Source organism: Chionomys nivalis, chromosome 15, assembly GCF_950005125.1.
Source record: "Chionomys nivalis chromosome 15, mChiNiv1.1, whole genome shotgun sequence".
Classification (NCBI taxonomy): domain Eukaryota; kingdom Metazoa; phylum Chordata; class Mammalia; order Rodentia; family Cricetidae; genus Chionomys; species Chionomys nivalis.
The window spans coordinates 41,213,992-41,235,635 of NC_080100.1; the positions used below are offsets into that span (position 1 = coordinate 41,213,992).

At 39.1% G+C, this 21,644-nt stretch overlaps 1 protein-coding gene across 2 annotated transcripts in view; it reads left to right on the forward strand.

Annotated features, from left to right (window-relative positions):
* Cwc27 (CWC27 spliceosome associated cyclophilin) overlaps nt 1-21,644 on the forward strand; it is a 178,696-nt gene that overhangs the window by 139,329 nt on the left and 17,723 nt on the right. For both annotated transcript variants that reach the window (XM_057789743.1, XM_057789744.1), the window contains exons 12-13: nt 10,547-10,656; nt 12,065-12,168. In XM_057789743.1, the coding sequence (XP_057645726.1) occupies nt 10,547-10,656; nt 12,065-12,168 (214 nt within the window). The remainder of the gene's footprint in view (nt 1-10,546; nt 10,657-12,064; nt 12,169-21,644) is intronic.

Sequence of the window (21,644 nt, forward strand, 5' to 3'; positions counted from 1 at the left end):
ACTCCAGTTAAAGAAAGGGAAGAATGAGAATATGAGCAAAGAGGTCAAGACCATGATGGGTACCCCCACTGAAACAGTTTACCTGAGCTAATGGGAGCTCACTAACTCCAGCTGGACAGGAAAAAAAAAAACAAAACAGTATAGGTCCAAACTAGTCCCTCTGAAAGTGGGTGACAATTATATGGCTGGGCAGACTCCGGAGACACTGGCAGTGGCACCAGGATTTACCCCTACTGCTTGTACTGGCTTTTTGGGAACCTAGTCTCTTAGGCTGGATACCTTGCTCAGCCCAGATATAGAAGGGAGGGCCTTAGACATTCCCCAAAGCAATGTACCTTACCCTCTCTGTGGAGTGGATGGGGGGATAGGTGGAGGGAATGGAAAGAAGGGAGGAAGTGGGAACTGGGATTGGTATGTAAAATGAAAAAAAGGTAGTTTGTTTTCTCTATTTTTTTTTTTTTAAAAAAAGCCCCTAAATACTATGAAGCAGTGAGGCTAAGTATAGAGGGGGAAAGTAGCACTTCTAAATAAGATGGGTTTAAACTTGTTTAATATCAGTATTGAGATAGTTCAGTGTTCAGATATATTTCAAGTAACTCCTAAATTCTTCAACCACTTTGACTGAATTTCATGAAACTGCAGGGGCTTATTGACCACCAGATGGAGCCAGTATTGTTTCATTGTAGCATGAAAATAGCCAGCCTTTGTATACAATGAAATTGACAAAATAAGTTTCACTCATAGTTAAGTCAACTTTCTGTCTAGTTTTTGTGAATGTGTGTATACACAGAAGACACTACTTATTAAATTATTTTTATTATTATAATCCTAACATGTATCTTTTAGACAAAGTAAGGATTTATATTCTGGTCACATAATAAATATTATTTGTCATCATTATGAAAGATGACAGTAAATAATGTACTGCATTGTGTAGTCATTTAGATATCACAGGTACTTTCTATCATTTCCATAATAGATTTTCAAAAGAAAGAAAGGACAGTCATTATGGCTGGGATGGGAGAAATAGGTGTCTTATCCCCAGCAGCTTCTTAAGGAAAAAGGTAAAGATGGTGAATGGTACAACTCCTGCAGATTCAACCCAGAGCACTTGGTGTCTGTGGGCCTTCATCATTGATAACTGCTTCAAGTTCCCCATCAATTTAGCAATGGTATTAAATCCCATATTTCTTTACAGCTGAATTTAATTAGACAACTACCTATTGAAAAGGTCTGTATATTTTGGAGCCCTAGGACCTCTAACAACCCTCAGAGACCTATCCCATCGAGTAAAATTAAGGAATTCTGTAGGCATTGTTATAACTCAGTACCTTAAAATGATTCTCTGTCCCTTTCGCTACTCTTCATTGAGCACCTAATACAGCACAAGGCCTCTGCAAGGCCAGGAACAGGCTGTGCTTCAGACGGAAGCAGTCACCATACAGGCCCTTTGGAGTTGTGGGGTCTGATGCGTGGTTGAGGGAAGAGGGGCTGTGATGGGGGGAGTCAAGGAAAGGCGTAAGGAATTGTTTAGAGGCAGAAATCACTGTTCTTGTACTCTTTCCTTGTCCGTTGAGGCGTATATTTGAAACTAGAGGGGAATACAGGACCTCTTTTTTAATTAATTTATCTTTATTCTATGTGCATTGGTATTTTGCCTGCATGTTTGTCTGGGGGTATTGGATTTCCCTAAACTGAAGTTACAGACAGTTGTGAGTTGTCATATGGATGCTGGGAATTGAACCCGGGTCACCTGGAAGAGCAATCAGTGCTCTTAACCACTGAACCATCTCTCCAGTCCCACGGGGCCTCTTTTCTGTATTCAATTTTATTTACTAGAATATGGTTGTATTACCTGATGCCTTTGCATCTTCAATTATAACTCCTTTTTGTTTCTCTCTCTCCCTCTCTTTGTCTCTCACACATGCACACACACAAGCAACTAAACTAATTAAAAGTATATTATTTTAGAGCATGGGATTACACTCCACCCCCAATTTAATATCTATGAGAACTTGATTAAATCTTTTGGTACCTTATGCCAAATAGCAAAATGGAATTAATAGCATGCCTTCCTTGATGGTAAGGGTTAAGATCATAATTCACTTATAGTATTTGGCATATAGTGAGTCTTTACTTTAAATGTTTACTGTTGTGTTAGTTATTTTCAAGGGTGGCACCTTTCCTGGATTTAAGTTCTAGTAAATTAAAATCTTGATGAAAAAGTATTTTGTCATTTGTAGACTGACGATCCACACAGCTGCACATAGGTGGCAGTCTATCCCTTTGGTCATTCAGATTTATTTACTGCTATTATGTCATCACCTTCATTTACATAAAAGGTTTTACTTATTATGGAAATTTCACAAAATACTTTTTTGAGGTAATGGATGCAGTGCCACTTAAAACCATTGATAAGCAGGCTTCTGGCCAGGCAGTGGTGGCGAATGCCTTTAATCCCAGCACTCGGGAGGCACGAGGCCAGCCTAGTCTACAGAGCAAGTTCCAGGACAGGCTCCAAAGCGACAGAGATATCCTGTCTTGGAAAACAAAAAATAAAAAAACAAACAAAAAGAAAACAAAACGGGCTTCTGGCATATAGAAGCCATTAAATATATGTTTGGTGATGGTTGGTTGGTTGGTTGGTTGGTTGCATGCTTGCTGAACTACATGCTTGATGCATGCTCACTTGCTTGATGCTTGCTTGGTTTAATGAATACATAAGCTTAGCCAGAGCTGCTAGCTTCTTGAGTCTTGGAACTATAGAAGACACAAACTCTACCTGTAGAATGAAGTCTGTGCGTAGATATCATCAGTGCATTTGCTAGGTAGACGAGAAATCCAAATGGAACAAAGATTAAAGTTACTGACTAGTTTGTAGAGGAAGGGTTATGACAGGCAGAGACAAAGGTATTTGTACTGTTATTATAGTTGGGTTCTAAGTTGTAGCTGCGGCCTCACGTGGAGCACTAGGTAAATAACTTTACTTACTTATCACTTCGTTGCCTTATCTATAAGCAAAGAGCTTAGATTTAGAAGGTTCTTAGCTTGCCATATGGCTCTGGTACTCCAGTTGTGAGGGTGTGGTCCTAGTGTTGCTGGATGCTCACCTCCCCAAGCCCCTTCAATATCTGACTTGACTCTGTCTCAGAGATCACTAATAGTTTTACATATTTTATTCTAATGCTATAACAAGAAATATTTATACTCTCTAGAATAATGGTATTCTACATATGCTTTCAATTTTGATGCTTGCATTATAGTAAGTAGCTTGATTTCTTACTTTTTCACCCTTCACATTCCTTTCAAAACATCTCTTTGAGCATTAGGCAACTGAATGTTCTGAACTTTTAGTTTTAATTGAAAATCTCAAGGATACTGTAGGTCTTTTATTTCATAGACCTGGACTCAGCCTGTCATCACTAGATCTTATTGTGACATCCTATATTGGTGGTGGTTCTTTTCTTTTTCTCATTTGTAAAATAAGTTTTTGGACACTTCCTTCATTGTTACCTAAATTACCTCACGTTGGTGCCTACCATGCAGCAGGTCTTTTACCAATGTTCTTTCTTTACACCCTAAATACTGGCTTATAAGTAGCCATGCTGTATTACAGAATCATGAACCAACAGAAGAACTTAATAAAATATAGACCACTCTAGAAACTAAATGTTTGTTAATTTCTTAAGTATTTTATTCTCCAGTTTTATACTATTAAAAACATCCAGTTGCTTATTCAATTTTTGTTTGCTCAGGGCACTCAAACATGTAGGAAGCAAATGCACTGCTTCTGTTCCGGCAGCTGTCACACACTCCATTCTCCTACACAAATATGGAAATGCTGGATAGGGTATGGCCCAACTCCATTTAGGCAGTGCTTATGAGGAAAGCTGGGGAAGGGAGAGACAGAAAGAAGGGGGAGTTCTTGGTACCAGGAACAGACAGAAGTAGAACCAGAATGTCAAGTGAGCCAGCTGCTGCTAGACACTGGGGGTGCTGGACCCAGATGTACACCCTGATAGTTAATTCTAGTAGCTCGAAGTTGAAGCTTTCATCTCATAGTTGAACAGAATATGTAGTCTTGGGTTAGACAGATCCAGAAACAGTGTCCACCTTGCCAGGGAGGTCACCAAAAACTAGCTTGGTTCTTTTTAATAACTATGAAAGGAAGGAAAAAGAAAGCTTCTCACTAAAAACAAAACAATGAAAAACTAAAATAAGATTCTAAGCCTCCAGTACACATGATTATAAAGTCTGACCACCTGTGTGGTATAGTAATGTTAAATCAAAATGGCAAAAGATAGCCGTGAGCCAATAGAATATCTTTATTATCTTGGAGAAACATATGCAAAGGAACTTTTACACCATAATGTGCCAAAAATTTCCTATGGAGTATGATGAAAGCACATACATGACTGAAATAAACTCATCTTAGAAACAGAGAAATTACCTCTGTAGGCAGAGCCAGAAGGCATAGCTAAAGGACCCAAGAGTCTGTTTTAATAGCTTGAGAGGTTGTTTAAGAATATACAATTATTTTAAAAAATAAATGAATTTGAAAAAGAGCCAAATCAAGCTTCTATAAATTAATAAAAAAAAAATATAGCTATTTAAGTCAGTATCTGAGTAGGTGATTCAAATACCAATCAGATATGACTAAACAGAGAATTGATGAGTTGGAATTCAGAACTAAGAAAGTTAATCTGTTTACTAATGGGAACTGAAAACATGGAAAATAAATGTTCCATGACTCTATGAGTATTCATAGTATATCATCTTTTTATTAATATGGACACAACACACACACTGATACAAAGTAAATGAGTTGACAGCATTTGTATAAAGATTCCTTTACCTTTAGCTGAGCTTGTAAAAGTGTTTGAGCTATAGTTTCCAGTCAGTCGGAACCTGACTGGGCTCGATCCTGGTGTCCCAGACCTACCTACTGAAGCATCTGCAGTCCCTGTAGCCATCTCAAGCCCTTTATCTTCCTGACTAGAAATGAAAGCAGAAGGAAAAGACATCCTTAAGGCAAGTGATGTTAAGATTAATTGATTTAGTTAATTAATTAATTATTTTAAAAATTACCTCACTTCAGTAAACAAAGAACTAGAATAGCCAGAGAGTATGTCTTGAAGGCAATATGCCTACCTAGACTTGTCTGATGCTGATGATTTAGAATTACTAATTTGTAGAAAATAAAATGACATATGATGAATTTGATTAGGTCTTTATATTTGGTCTAGTATGTTTCCCACATTAAAAAAAATAGTGGACAGCTTATTTTAATTCCTTTTTTTAAAGAATTTATTTTTATTTTATATGTGTGAGTGTTTGCCTGCATGAATGCATGTGTGCCATGTGCATTGCCTACTATCTGTGGAGGCCAGAGGGCAGTATCAAATCATCTGGAACTGGAATAACAGATAGTTGTAAGCAGCTGTGTTGGTGCTGGGCACCTAGCCTGGGTCTTCTGGAAGAACAAACAGCAAATGTTCTGAAATGCTAAACCATCTCTCTTGCCCAATTATATTAATTCTTGACCCAAAGCTGACTTTCATCTTTAAACCTTTCTTTGCCATTGGAAAATGGGTAAAATAAGTTATGTAACAAATCTTTTCTGCCTTTAATTTCTATGAACATATTCAACAAAATCTTGTCATTATTTCCTGTGCTTGTAAGAGATGGAATTTATCAGCAAATTTATATTTCTGAGAAGACACTCATTTACTGTGAAACAGTTGTAAATATTAATTTTGGCAGGAAAATTGCTTTTATAAGAATTAAAGATTTTAAATACTACTTTGGGGGATATGTAGGTAATTTTTCAGCTGTAACTGAAATGATTTTGTTTACAGACTTTAGTTTAGAAAATCTTTTAAATGTTTAAAAGGAAATACCATTTCCATAAAATATAATCTTTCTCAGTATTTCTCAGAAAATAACATTTAATAGTATATTGTATTTTAATTACTTGGAGGTAAGTCAAGACAGCTAATGTAGGAGGAAGCCAGGGGAATCCTACATCAACCTAATCCTTTTCTGTAGAGATTGCTCAGTGGTTAAGATCACTGGCTGCTCTTCCAAAGGACCTATGATCGAGTTCTAGCACACCCACATGACTGCTCAAACTGTCTGTAAGGCTAGTTCCAGGGAATCCAATGGACTGGTCTGGCCTCTGTGAGTGTGAGGCATGCAGTGGTACAGGCATACTGCAGACATACAAACAAAGCAGCACCAAATTGCCCTTCAGAAGTACTTTAAGCACATCTGTCTTTATTTTATAGCTGTGTGAGAAAATTATCACAGGAGAAAATCAGACTAAGCCAAAGTGCAACATGTGTCACTGCTAAAATTGTTCTAGAAATAAGAAGACTAGCGAGGCCACCCTTAAAACACCCTGCAGGGCCCAGCTGCCTGACTTGCCCTAGCCCCAAACTCAGGAAATGCATCTGTGTTCTCAGTTCCTACTAGTCTACTGGAAATAGAAAGCAATGGGATATTTTCTTACTTCTATTGAGATGATTATTCAGCATATCATTATTAAAAACACTAATTAAATTAAAGTAAATGACCAAATAAATAAAGTTAAGCACTAAAAACCTCCAAAATGAATTCAGATAGTCAAGCCCAAAGTAGTTATAGCTGAAGAATGTAGCTTCTGTGCTACCAAAGAATCTGTGGGTCCTTCTAGAACATTCTTAAGGAATGGGGAGCATTTACAGCTGTGTTAGGTTATAGTCTGTGGTTTACCTATTTAACCCCAAGGTCCCAAGCATTCACATTCTTAGTTCTCATTACAAAAGCCAGTAAATTATATTAAAAGTCAAAGTGCTTTTACTTATGTCTAGAGAGTTAAAAGTCTGTTTTTACAGTTTCCCTCTTCAGAAGCCAAAAGCTGTAGTCAAGATAAGATTACAGTCCAGGACTGTGTTGAATCCCGGTTGCTTTAGCGATTGGGGGAGAGGTGGTAGTCTAGAGTCCTTCATAGTTTCAGTGTGTCGTTGAAAACTGTTGAACTGGAGCCTTCCTGAGAATGGATGTAGTTACAGGGGATAAGTGCAAGAAATGCTGGAGACCACATTTAAATGGGAGAGAGAGAGAGAGAGAGAGAGAGAGAGAGAGAGAGAAAGGGGGGGAGAGAGGAGAGAGAGCGATGGCTGTTGTTTGATCTGGAATAATTTACATAATGGTGAAAAGTCCCACAGTTTTATCCAACTATATCTGTAACATTTTTCACAATAAAATTGATTCTGGAACCTATCAATTAGCAATATAAATTTCTGTCCTTTTAATTTGACTTACTATTACCAAAGAGAATGCATCTAAGAGATCCTAGAATTCATGAGTGACTCACTCACTTGTCAGAGGCTTGCCATTAACACCACCAGTTACATTATACACCACTTCGGTGAAACTATGTATGATGAACATACGTTTAGGAGGGATGACTGAGTGTCACAATATTGGGATATTAGCAGGGCAGCGTGTTCAGTTATATTTATACTACATGCCCGTATTTTCATTATCATCACTAAGAAATATATAAAGAATATTGTCAGATTAATATGGAAAGGATAAAGTGATTTGTTAAAGTTACCTTTTAGAATGTGGCAAATGCAGAGAAAGTGAAGCTGAAATACTTCCATATCTAAACGCATACAGGGCTCCATATCACAACCAGACTCCGAGTAGCTCTAGAGTCTGCTCAAAGTAGCCTGTGTTCCTTCCATCAGAACAAATTGTCTTTGTGATGAAAGGAGTAGAAAGTGCGTGGAGAGAAGGTACAAATCGGCCTCCTCAAGCCATAGTGATAATGTACCTCGAATGTTGATCAAAATCAATCAGAATAGAGTAAAACTTTCATACGTTTATACTGTATAACTGTAAAGAAAAAACATTAAAGAAAGAACGTATGCAGTCCTGGAGTGTGTGAACAATTCGGAGAGAGACAGAGACAGAGACACAGAGAGAGAGTGAGAGAGAGATTGCACATAGTATTTTTTAAAACACAATAAAATGCCATTTACCAAAATGTAATTTCTTCTCTGCAGACGGCATATTCAAAAAAATAAAAAGATAAACTATAGACTAAGAGAAGCTATTCACAGAAGAGATACCTGACAAAGGCCTTATACTGGAATATATTTTTTACACTTTTAATACATTATCAAGACAAAAATGAACAAAATATTTGAACAGGCAGTTCAAAAGAAGCTATATGAATGATCAATAAAGTCTAAATGAATGATCAATAAAGTTGTCCTCAGGAAAGTCACAATTGGAACCGTAAGAAGAAAGCATTCACTCCACTAGAATGTTAAATACATTTCTAGACACAGCTGGGAAGGAGGACAGCTCAGTGTCCTGCTTCACCAGGAGTCATGATGGAGGGAGATGCATGTTCTTTTCAAACCAGTGTGACAGTAACTCAAAAGCAATGCAGGTGACACTCAACTAGTCCAAAAATTAATAAATTAGAATATGGTCATATTGCGGAATGCCATCCAGTCATGTAAAGGATTACCCAACAATGTGGATGTATTTCATAAGTGAAAGAAGTCAGACATGAATGATGCTTACAGAATAATTTCACTTATGTGAGCTTCTAGAATCCAAAACTATAGTGGCAGAAAATGACTGTTGTCTGAAGAGGGCAAGAGGCCTACTATCAGAGACATATGCTCAGATATGATCAGAGACATATGCTCAGATACTATCAGAGACACATGCTCAGATACTATCAGAGACACTTGCTCAGATACTATCGGAGACACACGCTCAGATACTATGAGAGACACATGCTCAGATACTTTCTTAAGCCTGAGGGTTATTGTGCAGAAGAAAATACTGATTGCAATAGAAAAACACATTACAAACAATACCAGCATGGTTATATTGTGTACCCTGAATGAATTTCACTATATAAAAATATCCCTTAATGTAGCTTCTTTAAAACTTCAGTCATTACTGATTCCAAGATGGTATTAGTACTATTCTCTAAATTATTTGGAGGCTTTGAGTCTAGCCACCACAGCTGTAGAATTTCCATGCTTTATTGTATGCCTAAATTTATCTATTGCTGTCTTTTAGATTTTGACTTATAAGGCTTTCTTGTTGCACAATTTAAAGAATATATTTATTGAAGATGGTCGTGGTAGCAAGCCTCTGTAGTTGTAGCTACTGGAGGGACTGAAGCAGGAGGATCTTAACATTTGAGGGCAGCCTGCTACAGGGTAGGGGTTACTTTATTTTGGTATTCTTAAAGTCTACTTTGTAAGCACTCCTTATGAGTAAAATCGAGATCTGACCCTTGCTAACAGAGCTCATTCATGAAGGAATGCATGTTCGAGTCAATAAAACAAGCATGGCTAAATATTAACTTAGTTATAGCAATGCTAGCTCAACACATCTATCAATATTTCCATTTTTTTAAAAAAAGTTCTCACCATGTAACATGAGGGTCCTGCTAGTTGGGGTTTTCTGTCCCGCCTGGTACCCCACAGCCACCAAGCCCCAAAGAAAATCACACAGAGATCTCCATAAGTCATAAAACTGATTGGCCCATTAGCTCAGCCTACATATTAGCTCTTGTAGCTTATATTAACCCATTGTTCTTGTCTATACTAGGCACATGGTTCGGTACCTTTCTCAGCTGGCAGCTCACATCTTGCTTCTTGGTGGTCTGGGCAGGAGTGGGAGGAATGAGCTTCCTCCTTTCCAGCATTCTCCTGTTCTCATCGCCCCGCCTCTACTTCCTGTCTGGTTGACCCGCCTATACTTCCTGCCTGGCCTATCAGTGTTTTTTTAAAACATGATTGACAGAATACAGACAATTCTCCCGCACCATCACCACAAATGAAGGATTGTACCTGAAATCTAGGAACTTTCTTTCATATTGAACACTGGCTAGTTCTGAGGATATTCATTATCATTAGAATTTTACAAAATTCTCCCATAGGAAAATGGCAGAATATGAATGTAACTGACTGTCTAACATGACAGAGCAGAAGATCCCAGATGCCAGGCTAGTTCTGCCACAGCAGTGTAAATCTGAGGAGCAAACTAACCTGCTACCTGGTCATTTATTTTCTGTTTATCATCAAGCTGAAGTTTGCTTTTGTTATAACTGTGGAAGGAGCAAAGTTGGTGAATAATTGAAACAGCAACCAATATTTGAAATGCGTATTATAAAGAAAGAAGCAATGTAAAGTAGTACTGTTGAATTTTAGAAAAATCTAAATTATTTTAAAGTAAAATAAATTATTTTACATTCAGCCTTAAGTGAGTACATAAAAGAAAACCAGAATGGTATAGTATAGAAAAAACTGCAAATCTAACAAATTTAGTGCCAATCACTCTGTAGTTGAGAAAATTAATAGATTTTGGTAGATCTTGTTAGATTGTAATTTTGTTTTGTTTTGTTTTGTTTTAATTAATGGGGAAAAACAAGCCCTACTTAGAGCTCACTATGTGGAGAACTGAGTGTGTACACGACCCCCAGGCCTTTGTGCTCCCTCACTGAGTCTATGCTCCTGTTCTGCAGAGGAAGAGGCTGCCCCGGATGGTGCTGTCGCAGAGTACAGGCGAGAAAAGCAGAAGTACGAGGCCTTGAGGAAGCAACAGCCGAAGAAGGGAACTTCCCGGGAAGATCAGGTAACTTCAGAACTGAAGTCCATGTGCAGTTCAGTGCTTGTTTCTATTCTCTTCCTGTCTTGCTCTCATATGATTGTGTGTTCAGGAAAGCACTGAAGAGGAAAATGTACGGGGCAGAATGCCATGACCTTGGCCACTCACGGGGATCCAAGTTTTAAAGCTCTCCCCAGATACTTATGTGAAAAAGCCTGAAACTGAAATTTCAGCTGGTCTGCTCATGTCAAGTGCAAGAGCTTCCTAAAGCCCCATGTTTTCAGAAATGCAGGGAGTAGTGCCTCCTCTGGTATATGGAGCAGCCATGGCTGTGCCCAGACAGTGTGAGGACGTCTTCCAGCCCAGTGAGTCACATGCTGGACATGAAATAGCGTGCTGCCTACTATTACAGCGTTTGATCTGTAAATTGATTTCCAATGATTTCCCTCTTTGTTGCAAGAAATTTTCTCAATGGTTTTAAAGCAGTGATGTTATAAAGTTAGCAGGTAAGAAGACCTAGAAGAAGCTGGCCAGCTTGCCAGGGGTGGTATGTGACACTTGATAAAACAAATCTTTCTTTCTGTTGCCCTTCACGGTGGAATTGAACTAAAATACCAGACTTCTCATTAGGCCCTTGATTTCACAGGCAGGTTGTGCTCCATCCTCCTGCTCACAAGGAAGAACTCTTTAAGACCTATAGCAGAAAACTCTCACCCCTGGCCCGTGTTTTCACTTCACTTGTCAGAAGACTGACAACTGTAACCAGGAAAAGATGTGATTACAAAGGTGTAGCCATTTGTTCCTGCCCACAAAAGCTAAGAGAAAACTAAGAATCCAAAGAAATGCTCTTTAAAAAACACATGCCTATTGAGATCTTCGTAGCCTCCTTCTCTAATCATTTATATTTTGTGTAGATGAATGTTACTGCACAAGCCATTTTCTGGCCTCAGATTATTTTTTTGAAGTGTGTCCCCTGGTTGGAGTTGCTGCATTAGAGGCATCACATCAATTTCTAAGACATGTCAAGAGTTTCCTTAAAATGTTACATCACTTTCCTCGCAGTCCACCAATTATTGGGTTCATCCATTCTCCCCACCAACGTGGATGTTTTCCCTCTTGTATTTGAGTCACCTTATGCTGGTGACTTGCTCTTCTGTTGGGGAAGCTCTAAATGAGCATACATTTTACAGAGTGAGAATGTCTGCTGTGTGAGCACAGTTAAGTCTTGGAGTAGAAAATATTGAAATGTCTCTAAGGAAAGATGCCAGTGTTGGGGCTTACCAATGCCACTGCTGTAGCCTGAAACCAGTTTTATTTAAGAAAAAAAATCTAGCATTTACCTGTGTCTTACATCCAAGTAAGATATTTTTTTCCTATCAAATGTCTTTCTTCAGATGAGCTTTATCAACAGTTTGGCATCTCATTGTCATTCCAGACCCTTGCACTGCTGAGCCAGTTTAAATCTAAGCTCACTCAAGCAATTACTGAAACGCCTGAAAACAGTGTTCCTGAGGCAGAAGTGCAAGATGATGAAGGATGGTAAGGATGTGGGTTTCTCTGTGTTGACCATGAGCAAGTGGCTCAGAGTAAAGACCCTGGGGTCTTTCCACTACAGCATCTTTTTCAAACTTTTCTCTCAGCACTGTAGGGCCTCTTCATCCTTCTACTTCATTTCAGTTAAAAAGCAAAATAAGTGAACTTCCCCAATCATTCACTTAATGCCAGTATTGTGTGAGCCAGGAAAAAAATGTGTAAGAAAGATTTGATGCCCTACATAATTTTTCAAATTATAAAAAAAAAGAGAGAGATAAGATTTATGTTAGACAGCCAGGAAGCAAACATAAAAGATAGTAAATCAATATATTTTTATACTTTCCCACAAATATTTTAGAATTCAGTCATCTATTTTAGTAATATATTCCCTACCAACTTCCTGTTCAAGTTTATCTACAGGATCCTAGGAACACATACGTGACTAATTTTATCTTTAGGTACTTTTCAACTTTTAAACAAAAGACATGCATGTGCCATGTGCTTAGAACTTGATCTTAGTCTGAGGAAGAATGTGTAAGCCAAGACCAAAAGCAGTCAAGCTGTGTTTTCCCTTATCATAGCCCTGTCCTCAAGCTGACTTCACATGCAGTATATTAGGCCTCCCCACACCTTCCTGCCTCCACCTCCCACAAGAGTCTGGCTCAGGAATATCTGAAATGGGCCAACCAAATAGTACCCCCACACATGACTCACCCTCTGGAGCCTCTGAACTGTCACATGTGCCATCACCCCAACCTAGAATCATGGCCCCATGCTCCCTGCCAACAGTATCTCCCCTGTTTCAAAACTGTTCAACACTCATCCTCTAGGAAAGCAGTCAGCAAGATTTGTGGAGCACTCACAAATCTAGTGGGTGGAGGAAGAGGGCTGGACACACATTTAAAAAGCCATAAAAACACTTATTAAGAAAACACTTAAACGAGTAAGACTTTGCAACTGAAATGTAACTTTAGCCAATAGGGCTACTTGAAAATGGCTTGAATGGAATGAAGCCTACCTACTCCTGGGCCCTGAAAAATACCTATATAGTTCTCCATTAACTTATAGTTTCCGAAGAATCTGGGCTATGATGCCAATCTTATAAAATCCTTGATCTCTTGTAACCAGTTTTGGTACTTATATAGTGTTTATACACAAATTCAAAGGGGCTGGAAGGCGGAAGCTGGCTACTCCTGTAGCTCTGTGCCAGGCGCTCCACAGGTGTTGGTGACCCATGGAGACACGTGCACGCTGTCTAGAAGAACACGCTGTCTTTATGTGACTCGGCAGGATTTGTTTCATTTTCAATTCTTTCAGTGTCTCAAAATACCTTTCAAGTGTTTATTTGAGGGTCAGCTGACATGCACACACACACATTTTGCCAAGTCGTGTTCCTCTTGTTTTTGAATCTGTGTGTGTGTTTTTAAGGAAATATGACCCATGTGTTTCTGATTCATTTACACTTAACTCATCAAGAAGGGCATTTTGTAAGAGCAGCTTGATGCCCATTCCGTTTTCTTAACCTTTGTAGAAGCCATCTAAGCACTTTTTATTGAACAAGAAAGTCACCATCCAATTCAAACCCCAGAAGTTTCATTCAGAACTCATAACCCACAGGAGTCAGATTTACCTTCTACTTGGCAAGATCAGTTAACTTCCTAAGATTCTTCCTAGCCCCTTGGTTCAGTATTTGATAGTCCTGAATTCCTCTTTATCTTCAGATACCAATTACGTGTTTTCAAAAGAGTCACTTCCTATTTTTTAAAGGATTTGACCATATAATCAATGTTCCATCTAATTTTCTCATTAGAAAGTTAAATCAGAAAATTCTCGTAAACGGGGGTTGGGGGAGGTGGTCAGTGGTCTGTTATGTTGGCTGATCCTCCATCTGTGGTGCAGGAAGTTAGAGTGGTCACCAGCTGGTCTTGGGGATTTGCTTTTCCTTCCAGTTGTTGTCTTCTAAACAGAAGATCAAATCTGTATGCCAGGTACCTCCAGGATATTTTTGGTATGCTTAACGTAGCATCTTAGGAAAACTATCTCTAGGGATGAAGGCACTAGGCAGAACCTTCTAGGAGGCACAGTGTCCTTACGTAGGCCTTTGCATTGCGCTGCAGACCACAGAATTCTGTAGCTTTTTGAGAACAGCAGCACCTCTGTTCACAAAGAGGTCAGCTCAGCTTCACTGGGTCACTGGTGGTTTAGAGTCTCTCTTATAAGCATGAATTCTACCCAAGAAAGGGGTCTTATATTCAAAACAAGTTATAGCAAATGTTGTGAGTACATGGCATATGCGTGTGTGTTATGCATACGTTACGTGGTTCCCAGACTGTTTTGTAGGTCATGGCTGCCGATTTTTTGAGACTTGAAAGTCAGCCAGTATGCTGTATGGCTCTGTCAGGGTCTGTTATCTGAGGTAAAATGATTGCTTCTAAGACATTTTTATGTGTCCACATGAGTGGCCACACATTGAGGGATCATTTTCAGTTTCTGTCAAGATAGAAACCATTACCAATTTGTTATGTTTTCTTTTACTTGGCAAACCATTCTATTCACGTTTTTGGCCGAGCTGCTGTGTTGGCATGGTATACAACAGGCATTTGGGTACCATTCAGCAGCATTCTGTTTTTTATGCAAAAAAAAAGCGGGAGAGGAAAAGAAAGAAAAGAAATACGATTCTATTGTAAACAGTGTGCATGGTGTTTGATAATTATTCCCAGATTCCACTGTCTAGCAAGGCACCTAAAATGTGTTATTGGTAGATGAAGCCCAAGTGCATGATAGAAATGTCTCATTAAAAATTACTAGAATTTTTTCTTTGTCACTTTTTTTTGCCAGTTTTTGGTGGCAGCGATGGCACCAGATTCAGGTTTAGCAGGTGGAGTGGTCTCTGTGGTACCGTATTTCTTAGTCCCGCGCATCAGACTCATGCCGCTGCGAGACCCTTCTTCAAGCATGCGTTTCATAGAACGATTTAGACACATGGCAGCTGGCATCAGCCAGAGGACTCATATGACCGTGTTCTTGGAGTCAGTATGCCAGTCTGAGTTTGCCTAGATAAAACTTGATTAGCGCAAACGGCTAGAGAGACGCTAGCTGTGGCTGAAAAGGCAGTGGAGAGACATTTGTTTCTTTAAGCCACCTGCCTCTTCCACAGAAATATTAACCTGTGAGAGCCGACTGAAGTCCTGGAGATACTCACTGGGAACTTGCAGGTTCTCTTGAAAATGTCTTTCCAGGTTGCTAAACTGAAGTTATCTTAAAACTGAACAGCAAATACACACAATAAAGCGATAACTAATACGGTAGCCTCCTGCCTTCTTTTCTCTCCATCCCTTTCCTCTACCACTTTCCTCTGTAGTATATGCAGCCTTCCATATTGTAAGGATTCAAAAATTCTAACATTGCATGATTACCTCAAGTCAATACTTTAATGATTATTACAGAAGTAAGACTCCTTTCTATAGAAAAACAAGTGTTGTACCCTTCAATAAAGTAAATAAAGCTCATTTACAAACTCAAAGATAAATGCCATAAGTACTAATTTATATGTACAGTTTGTAGAATGTATAAAACTGTACTAACATTGTATATGAATATATATGTACATATATAGTCATATTAATTTAACCCCTCCAGACATGTTTATACATGCATGTTTGAAACAAAAATAAAATGTCTAATTTTTTACCTAATTTCTTTCCTTCAGAACTTATAGGAACTACTGCTTATATAACTTTTGTATCGTTTTAACGTTTTGTCTTATGTGATATTCCATCATGTGCTTAAGAACAGGTTTCCTTGACCATGTAGCTGTATGTTCAGGCTCTTTCCAGTTTTCAGTTTTGGGTATTATGAACAATACTGTAAGAAATCTCCTTATAACTATTTCACTGCCCAGTTCCTAAGACTGGAATTGCTTAGTCAGTGAGGGTCCATGTTAGGCCTCTGTTAAATATTTTCATTGTGTCCCTCCCCAAATGTCATTCCAATGTATACTCAAAAGTAAACATCAATTCAGATTTGTCCTTAGGACAGTTAAGGTCTCAAGAATTACTAAGGTTCTATGCTGGCCTTAGTGAAAGCGAATAGCATTTTAAAAGAAATGCTTTGCTTTTGTAAAAATGAAAATACACTTATGGTCTGGTTTGCTTCTGTTTTTAATAAAACTGTACAAGTTTCAGCGCTGCTGCTCTTCCCGAGCGCCTCGTCCCTGTCCTCTCTTCGTCTCGACTCTGGAAAACTGTCCTTCCAGGCTAGCCCCGTGTTAGGACCTTAGGGTCTGCTCTTCTTCCTCTCTACTTTATTGCCACATCTTGGCTTGCATTAAAAATCACTTTTATCCATCAGTTGTAGTTTGTTTCTGCTAGAGATTAGATTTTGTGAGCCAAGATTTGAAAAAAAAAAAAAAAAAGATTTGACTTGAAAAAATTTTAAAGTCTTCCTCTGGAGTTAGCAGTACAGAAGTAATGAACACCAGTTGTCTGAGCAGCCAAAGCAGTGAATTTTTAATAAGGCAAATGTTTTTAGAAAATGATTATTGACCTTCAGACCTACCTGGTCACATTGTATCATAAAGTGACATTTTTGGACTAACTTCATCTTACTGCTTATCTGGTAAAGATTTGATGAATTTTATACTCACTACATACTATTATTTGCGGATAGTTGAGCCATGCAGTAAATGAAGGGTATAGTGACAATCAGTAAATGCTTTAACAACAGTCTTCCCTTCATACAGGCAGGAGATTGCCAGCCCTGAGTAACAATTTGGTACACACACAAGCTGAGAGTAATGAGAATCCACGTTAGCCACGTTGGGGATTCTAGTCATTCTTTAGTGCTGGGTTGGCAGCAGGTCTCTAATTTTTGGCCTCAGGACCCTAGAGATTTTTTTTTTTTTTTTGAGATTTTTATATGGAGTAATACTACCAGTGTTTGCCTTATTAGAAATTAAAACTAAGAAGGCTTAAATATCTTTAAAATGATTATCTTAAACCCATTATATGTTAATGTAAGTAGCCCTTTCTTTCTTCTTTTAACCCCTCCCATGTTCCCTCACTTTCATGCCCCCTCCAGTTCATGGCCTTTTTTTCTTTAATTGTTATTGCTACATATTTGCATTAATATATAAATATAAATACAACCTACTGAGTACATTTAGCTGTTTGAGTGTAATTTCAGGGCTGACTACTTGGTATGGATAACCAATTAGGGGCTCACCTTTGGGAAAGACTAATTCCCTTTTCCTTAGTTGCCTGTAGTGTTTTGTCTAGAGGTGCCCCCACCGCAAGAGATTTTCCCTTCCCCATTAGCATGTCTCTTGGTATTGTCATGTTCAAGTCTTGTTTAGGCAGCCGTATTGGGTGAAGCTTCTCTGTCATTTCTAGGTGGTACAGTATCATTGCAGATTCTCTGGTCCTCTGGTCCTTACAGTCTCTGGGCCCTGTCACAATGTTCCCTGTGCCTTACATTCAGGAGTTACACTGTAAATGTATTCACTGGTGCTGGACCCCAGTGATCAGCTGTTCTCTCTGTGTGTCTGTCTGTCTTTCTGCTTCTGTTGCAAAGAGGCGCTTCTTCAGTGAGGAGTGAGAGATCTACTTATAAGGATAAGTATATAGAATGTAGTTAGGAATCATGGTAGTTTAGTAAAGTGGTGAAGATTCTCCTTTAAGATCCATGAAGTCATTGGCCATGGGTTCTTGGCTAGGTTTCCAGTTCCAAGCATGATTTCCTTCCAGCTGAAGACACCTTAAGTCCAATTAGGAAGCTCTTGGTGACTGCCAAGATACCAGTGTCATTGTTATACCCTGATGGGGTGTTTTGCTATCCTGGTCATTGTTGTGGTTGCAGTTATAACCTCAAAGCAGAAAGATTTCATGAGAAAGGTATTGCCTCACTCCTTTTAAATCTCTAAAGTCTAGCATGGTGGCAGCAGGTAGATTTCATGTGCGCTTTACAATGTTGTGATCTTCCACATCGCATACTCTGAAAACTCTCAGCAGGTAAAGAAAGGTTCTTGCCACCAAGCCTGACAACCTGAATTTTTATTTTTATTTTTTATTTTTTATTTTTGGTTTTTCAAGACAGGGTTTCTCTGTGGCTTTGGAGCCTGTCCTGGAACTAGCTCTGTAGACCAGGCTGGTCTCGAACTCACAGAGATCCGCCTGCCTTTGCCTCCCGAGTGCTGGGATTAAAGGCGTGCGCCACCATCGCCCGGCTTTGACAACCTGAATTTGGTCACAGGAACTCACATGGTAATAGAACCAACTCCTGTAAGGCGTCCTCTGACCTCCACATGCATGCAGCAAGTAACACATACATGGACACAGAAACACAAATAAATAAATGTAGCAGGGTTTCTTGGGCCACCAGTTTCCAAATCATGACACAGGGACTTATTATTAATTATGAATGCTCAACTTTAGCTTAGGCTTGTTTCTAGCTAGCTTTTTTAACTTAAATTAACCCATTTCTATGTGCAAGCCTGAGGCTCGTTTTTCTCACCTCCATTCTTCTTTCCTGCTTCCTCCTTGGCTGGCTGGCTGGCTGGCTGGCCTCTTGCTAGCTGGAACCCCTTTTCTCTCTGCCCATCAGCCCCACCTATCCCTCCTCTGCCTAGCTATTGGCCGTTCAGCTTTACTAGACCAATCAGGTGCCTCAGGCAGGCAAGGTAAAACAGCAGCACATCTTTACATAGGTAAACAATTATTCTTCAACACAAACAGATGCAACATATTTACATAGGTAAACAAATCTTCTATTCCACAACAAATGAATGTCTTAGTGTTCATGTAGATGACTTTGGCCTGTAGACACAGTATTCCCACAACCATACTTGAAGGACTGATGGACTCAGACTCCCTAATTCTGTGGTCATGTTGGTCCCTGTTTATCAGATGTTATGACCACACATGTTGGTCCTCAAAGCTTTGTTCCCTGGATATCAGTTGAATCTCAAGTAGTACTGGTCCTTTCTGCATTAAATGTGTTAGATATTTCTCTGAACCCCTGGGAACCCCTCTAGAGTCAAGGCTCTTGCCAACCCTAAAATGGCTCCCTTAATTAAGATATATACTTCCCTGCTCCCATATCCATCCTTCCATTATCCCAACCATCCCATTCCCCCAAGCTCTCCCTATCCTCCCCTTCTCACTTGTCTCTCCCCACCTCCCCTTTCCCCCATCCCACCCCACCCCCCAGTTCCAAGGACAATGGCACTGAGTTTTAACCCTACTGCATGTACTGATTTGTGGGAGCCTAGCCGGTTTGGATATTCACCTTCCTAGACCTGGATGGAGGGGGGAGGACCTTGGACTGCCCACAGGGCAGGGAACCCTGACTGCTCTTTGGACTGGAGAGGGAGGGGGAGGGGAGGGAGAAGTGGGAGGAGGGAAGGCGGGGAGGAGGTGGAAATTTTTAATAAAAAAATGTTAATTAAAAATAAAAATAAAAAAATGTGTTAGATATTGAAAATACTGTGTAGCATCTATAGATTTTAATCATGTCTCATATTACTTATCTGTGCCTAACCTCTCAAAATAGATCATCATCTTAGTCACGTTTGATTGATTCTAAGATACATAAAGAAGCAAATTAAGTCCAAATGACATGTGATTTTATATAGTATTTAATAAAACTTAATTTGTGATTTATCTGATGTCTGGTCTATGGTAGGCTTTCATATACTTTTTCTGATTTCATGTGCATCTTTCCTAAGGAAAGGAGTGTTTGAATCTATGCCACATTGTTCCCACTGGACCTGAGGGCTGAGCTGCACCAAACATAAATATGTGTGCAAAGATGTGCTAACTCCTGCTTGGTACCTCTCAGCTGTGTCACTACTGTTCTGAAAGGGAGCTGTCATTTTAAGTGTGTCCTGTACTTGCCTTCTGGCCTTTGCCCATTTTCTTTTAGGTGGTTTCTGACTCCTGAGATTTCAGAATTCTCTATTGATCTAGATCATATTTGCCAGTTTTCTCGTGCTTTTAATTTTTTAATTTTTATTTTATTTCTTTTCATTCATAGTGCCTCACTGTTCATATAATGTCCGACTTCTTTTTCTTTATGGGCTGTGCTTTAGTGGTCATATTTATGACCTCTTTCATATAGAATTTTCCTTAAGTTTTCAGTAACTTTTATTCTGCCACATTTAGGTCTGTTGCCTATTTTTTTTGTAAGAGACTATGTGAGGTATGAGGTTCAGGCCAGCTTTTGTTTTCTTCATTTGGGTGTCTGGATATTATAGTGTAATTGTTTCAAAAACTGCCTTCCTCTGCTCCTGCCTTGCAACACTGTCAGCTCTCAGCTCGCTCTGTGCAGACTCTCCTCCTCTGTCTCATCCACCACTCCACGTCCTCTTGCTCAGAGCAGCTTTTGACCAGGTAATGATCAGGTAATAGAAGCCTTGAAACTTTCTCTTTTCTAAGTTGCTTTGGCTATTCTAGTTGCTTTGTCTTTCCATGTAAATTTTAGAGTCAGTTTCTCTTAAGTACAAATAAGTCTGCTATGGTTTTATTTGAATTCCATTGTTTATTAATCAATCTTAGGAGAATTGGTATCTTTGCCATGTTGGCTCTCCGGTGTTGAATTTTAGACTTTTAGTGTTTCCTCCACAAGTCCCCACGCTCTGTTAAATTTTGTTTTCACTTTTCTTTCAGTTCAGACTGGATACTGGATATTTTCTGATGATCTGTCTTCAGATTTACTGAACTTTTCCTCTCTCATAGCCATTCTGATACTGGACCCATCCAATGATTTTTCAGATTTGAACTTTGTATTTTCCAGTTCTAAAACTTTTACTTATATTTATTTTTACATTGAAGCCTTCCTTCTGTTTTTCTGTGTATTCCAAGAGTATTTTCCCTTACTTCCTGGAGCATATTTTTAAGTCTTTGTCAATTAATGTCAGTGTCTGTCATTTTGTTACTAGTATCTGTTGATTGTGCTTTTCCATATAGCTAAGATTTTCTTAGTTCTTTATATGCTGATTGGCTTTTGTTGTTGAATATTACAAGTTTCTGACTATTCTTTGAACCCTATGATGAATGCTAATATTTGGTTATAGTAGCCTATTTGGTTTTAGTCTAAGCAGCCTTGTGCAGAATCTGATTTCAATATCCCGTCTTGATTCTGGTGCCTTAAATTGCTGTGCCTCTATCTTATATGAGCATTGCCAGTCTTAATCCTGGCTATAGGTCCACCTCTCATGTAACTTTTCTTTATCTTTATTATAGAGTTTAGAATAAGGTTCCCAATGCAGTGACTTTGTGGGGTCTCATTCCTTCTTCACAATATTGACATATTACACAGTCTTTTCCCTTCTCCATCTTTCAGCCAGAAAGGTAGAGCATGAGCTCACTCGCCTTCAAGACCAGGCTGTAGTAGCAGGGAGGCATGGAACCACAGAGCTTTAAGCCACGCTCTTGGGTCAGTCTGAGTATCGGAACCACACGCACACTTGGGGGGTTCTTATCTCC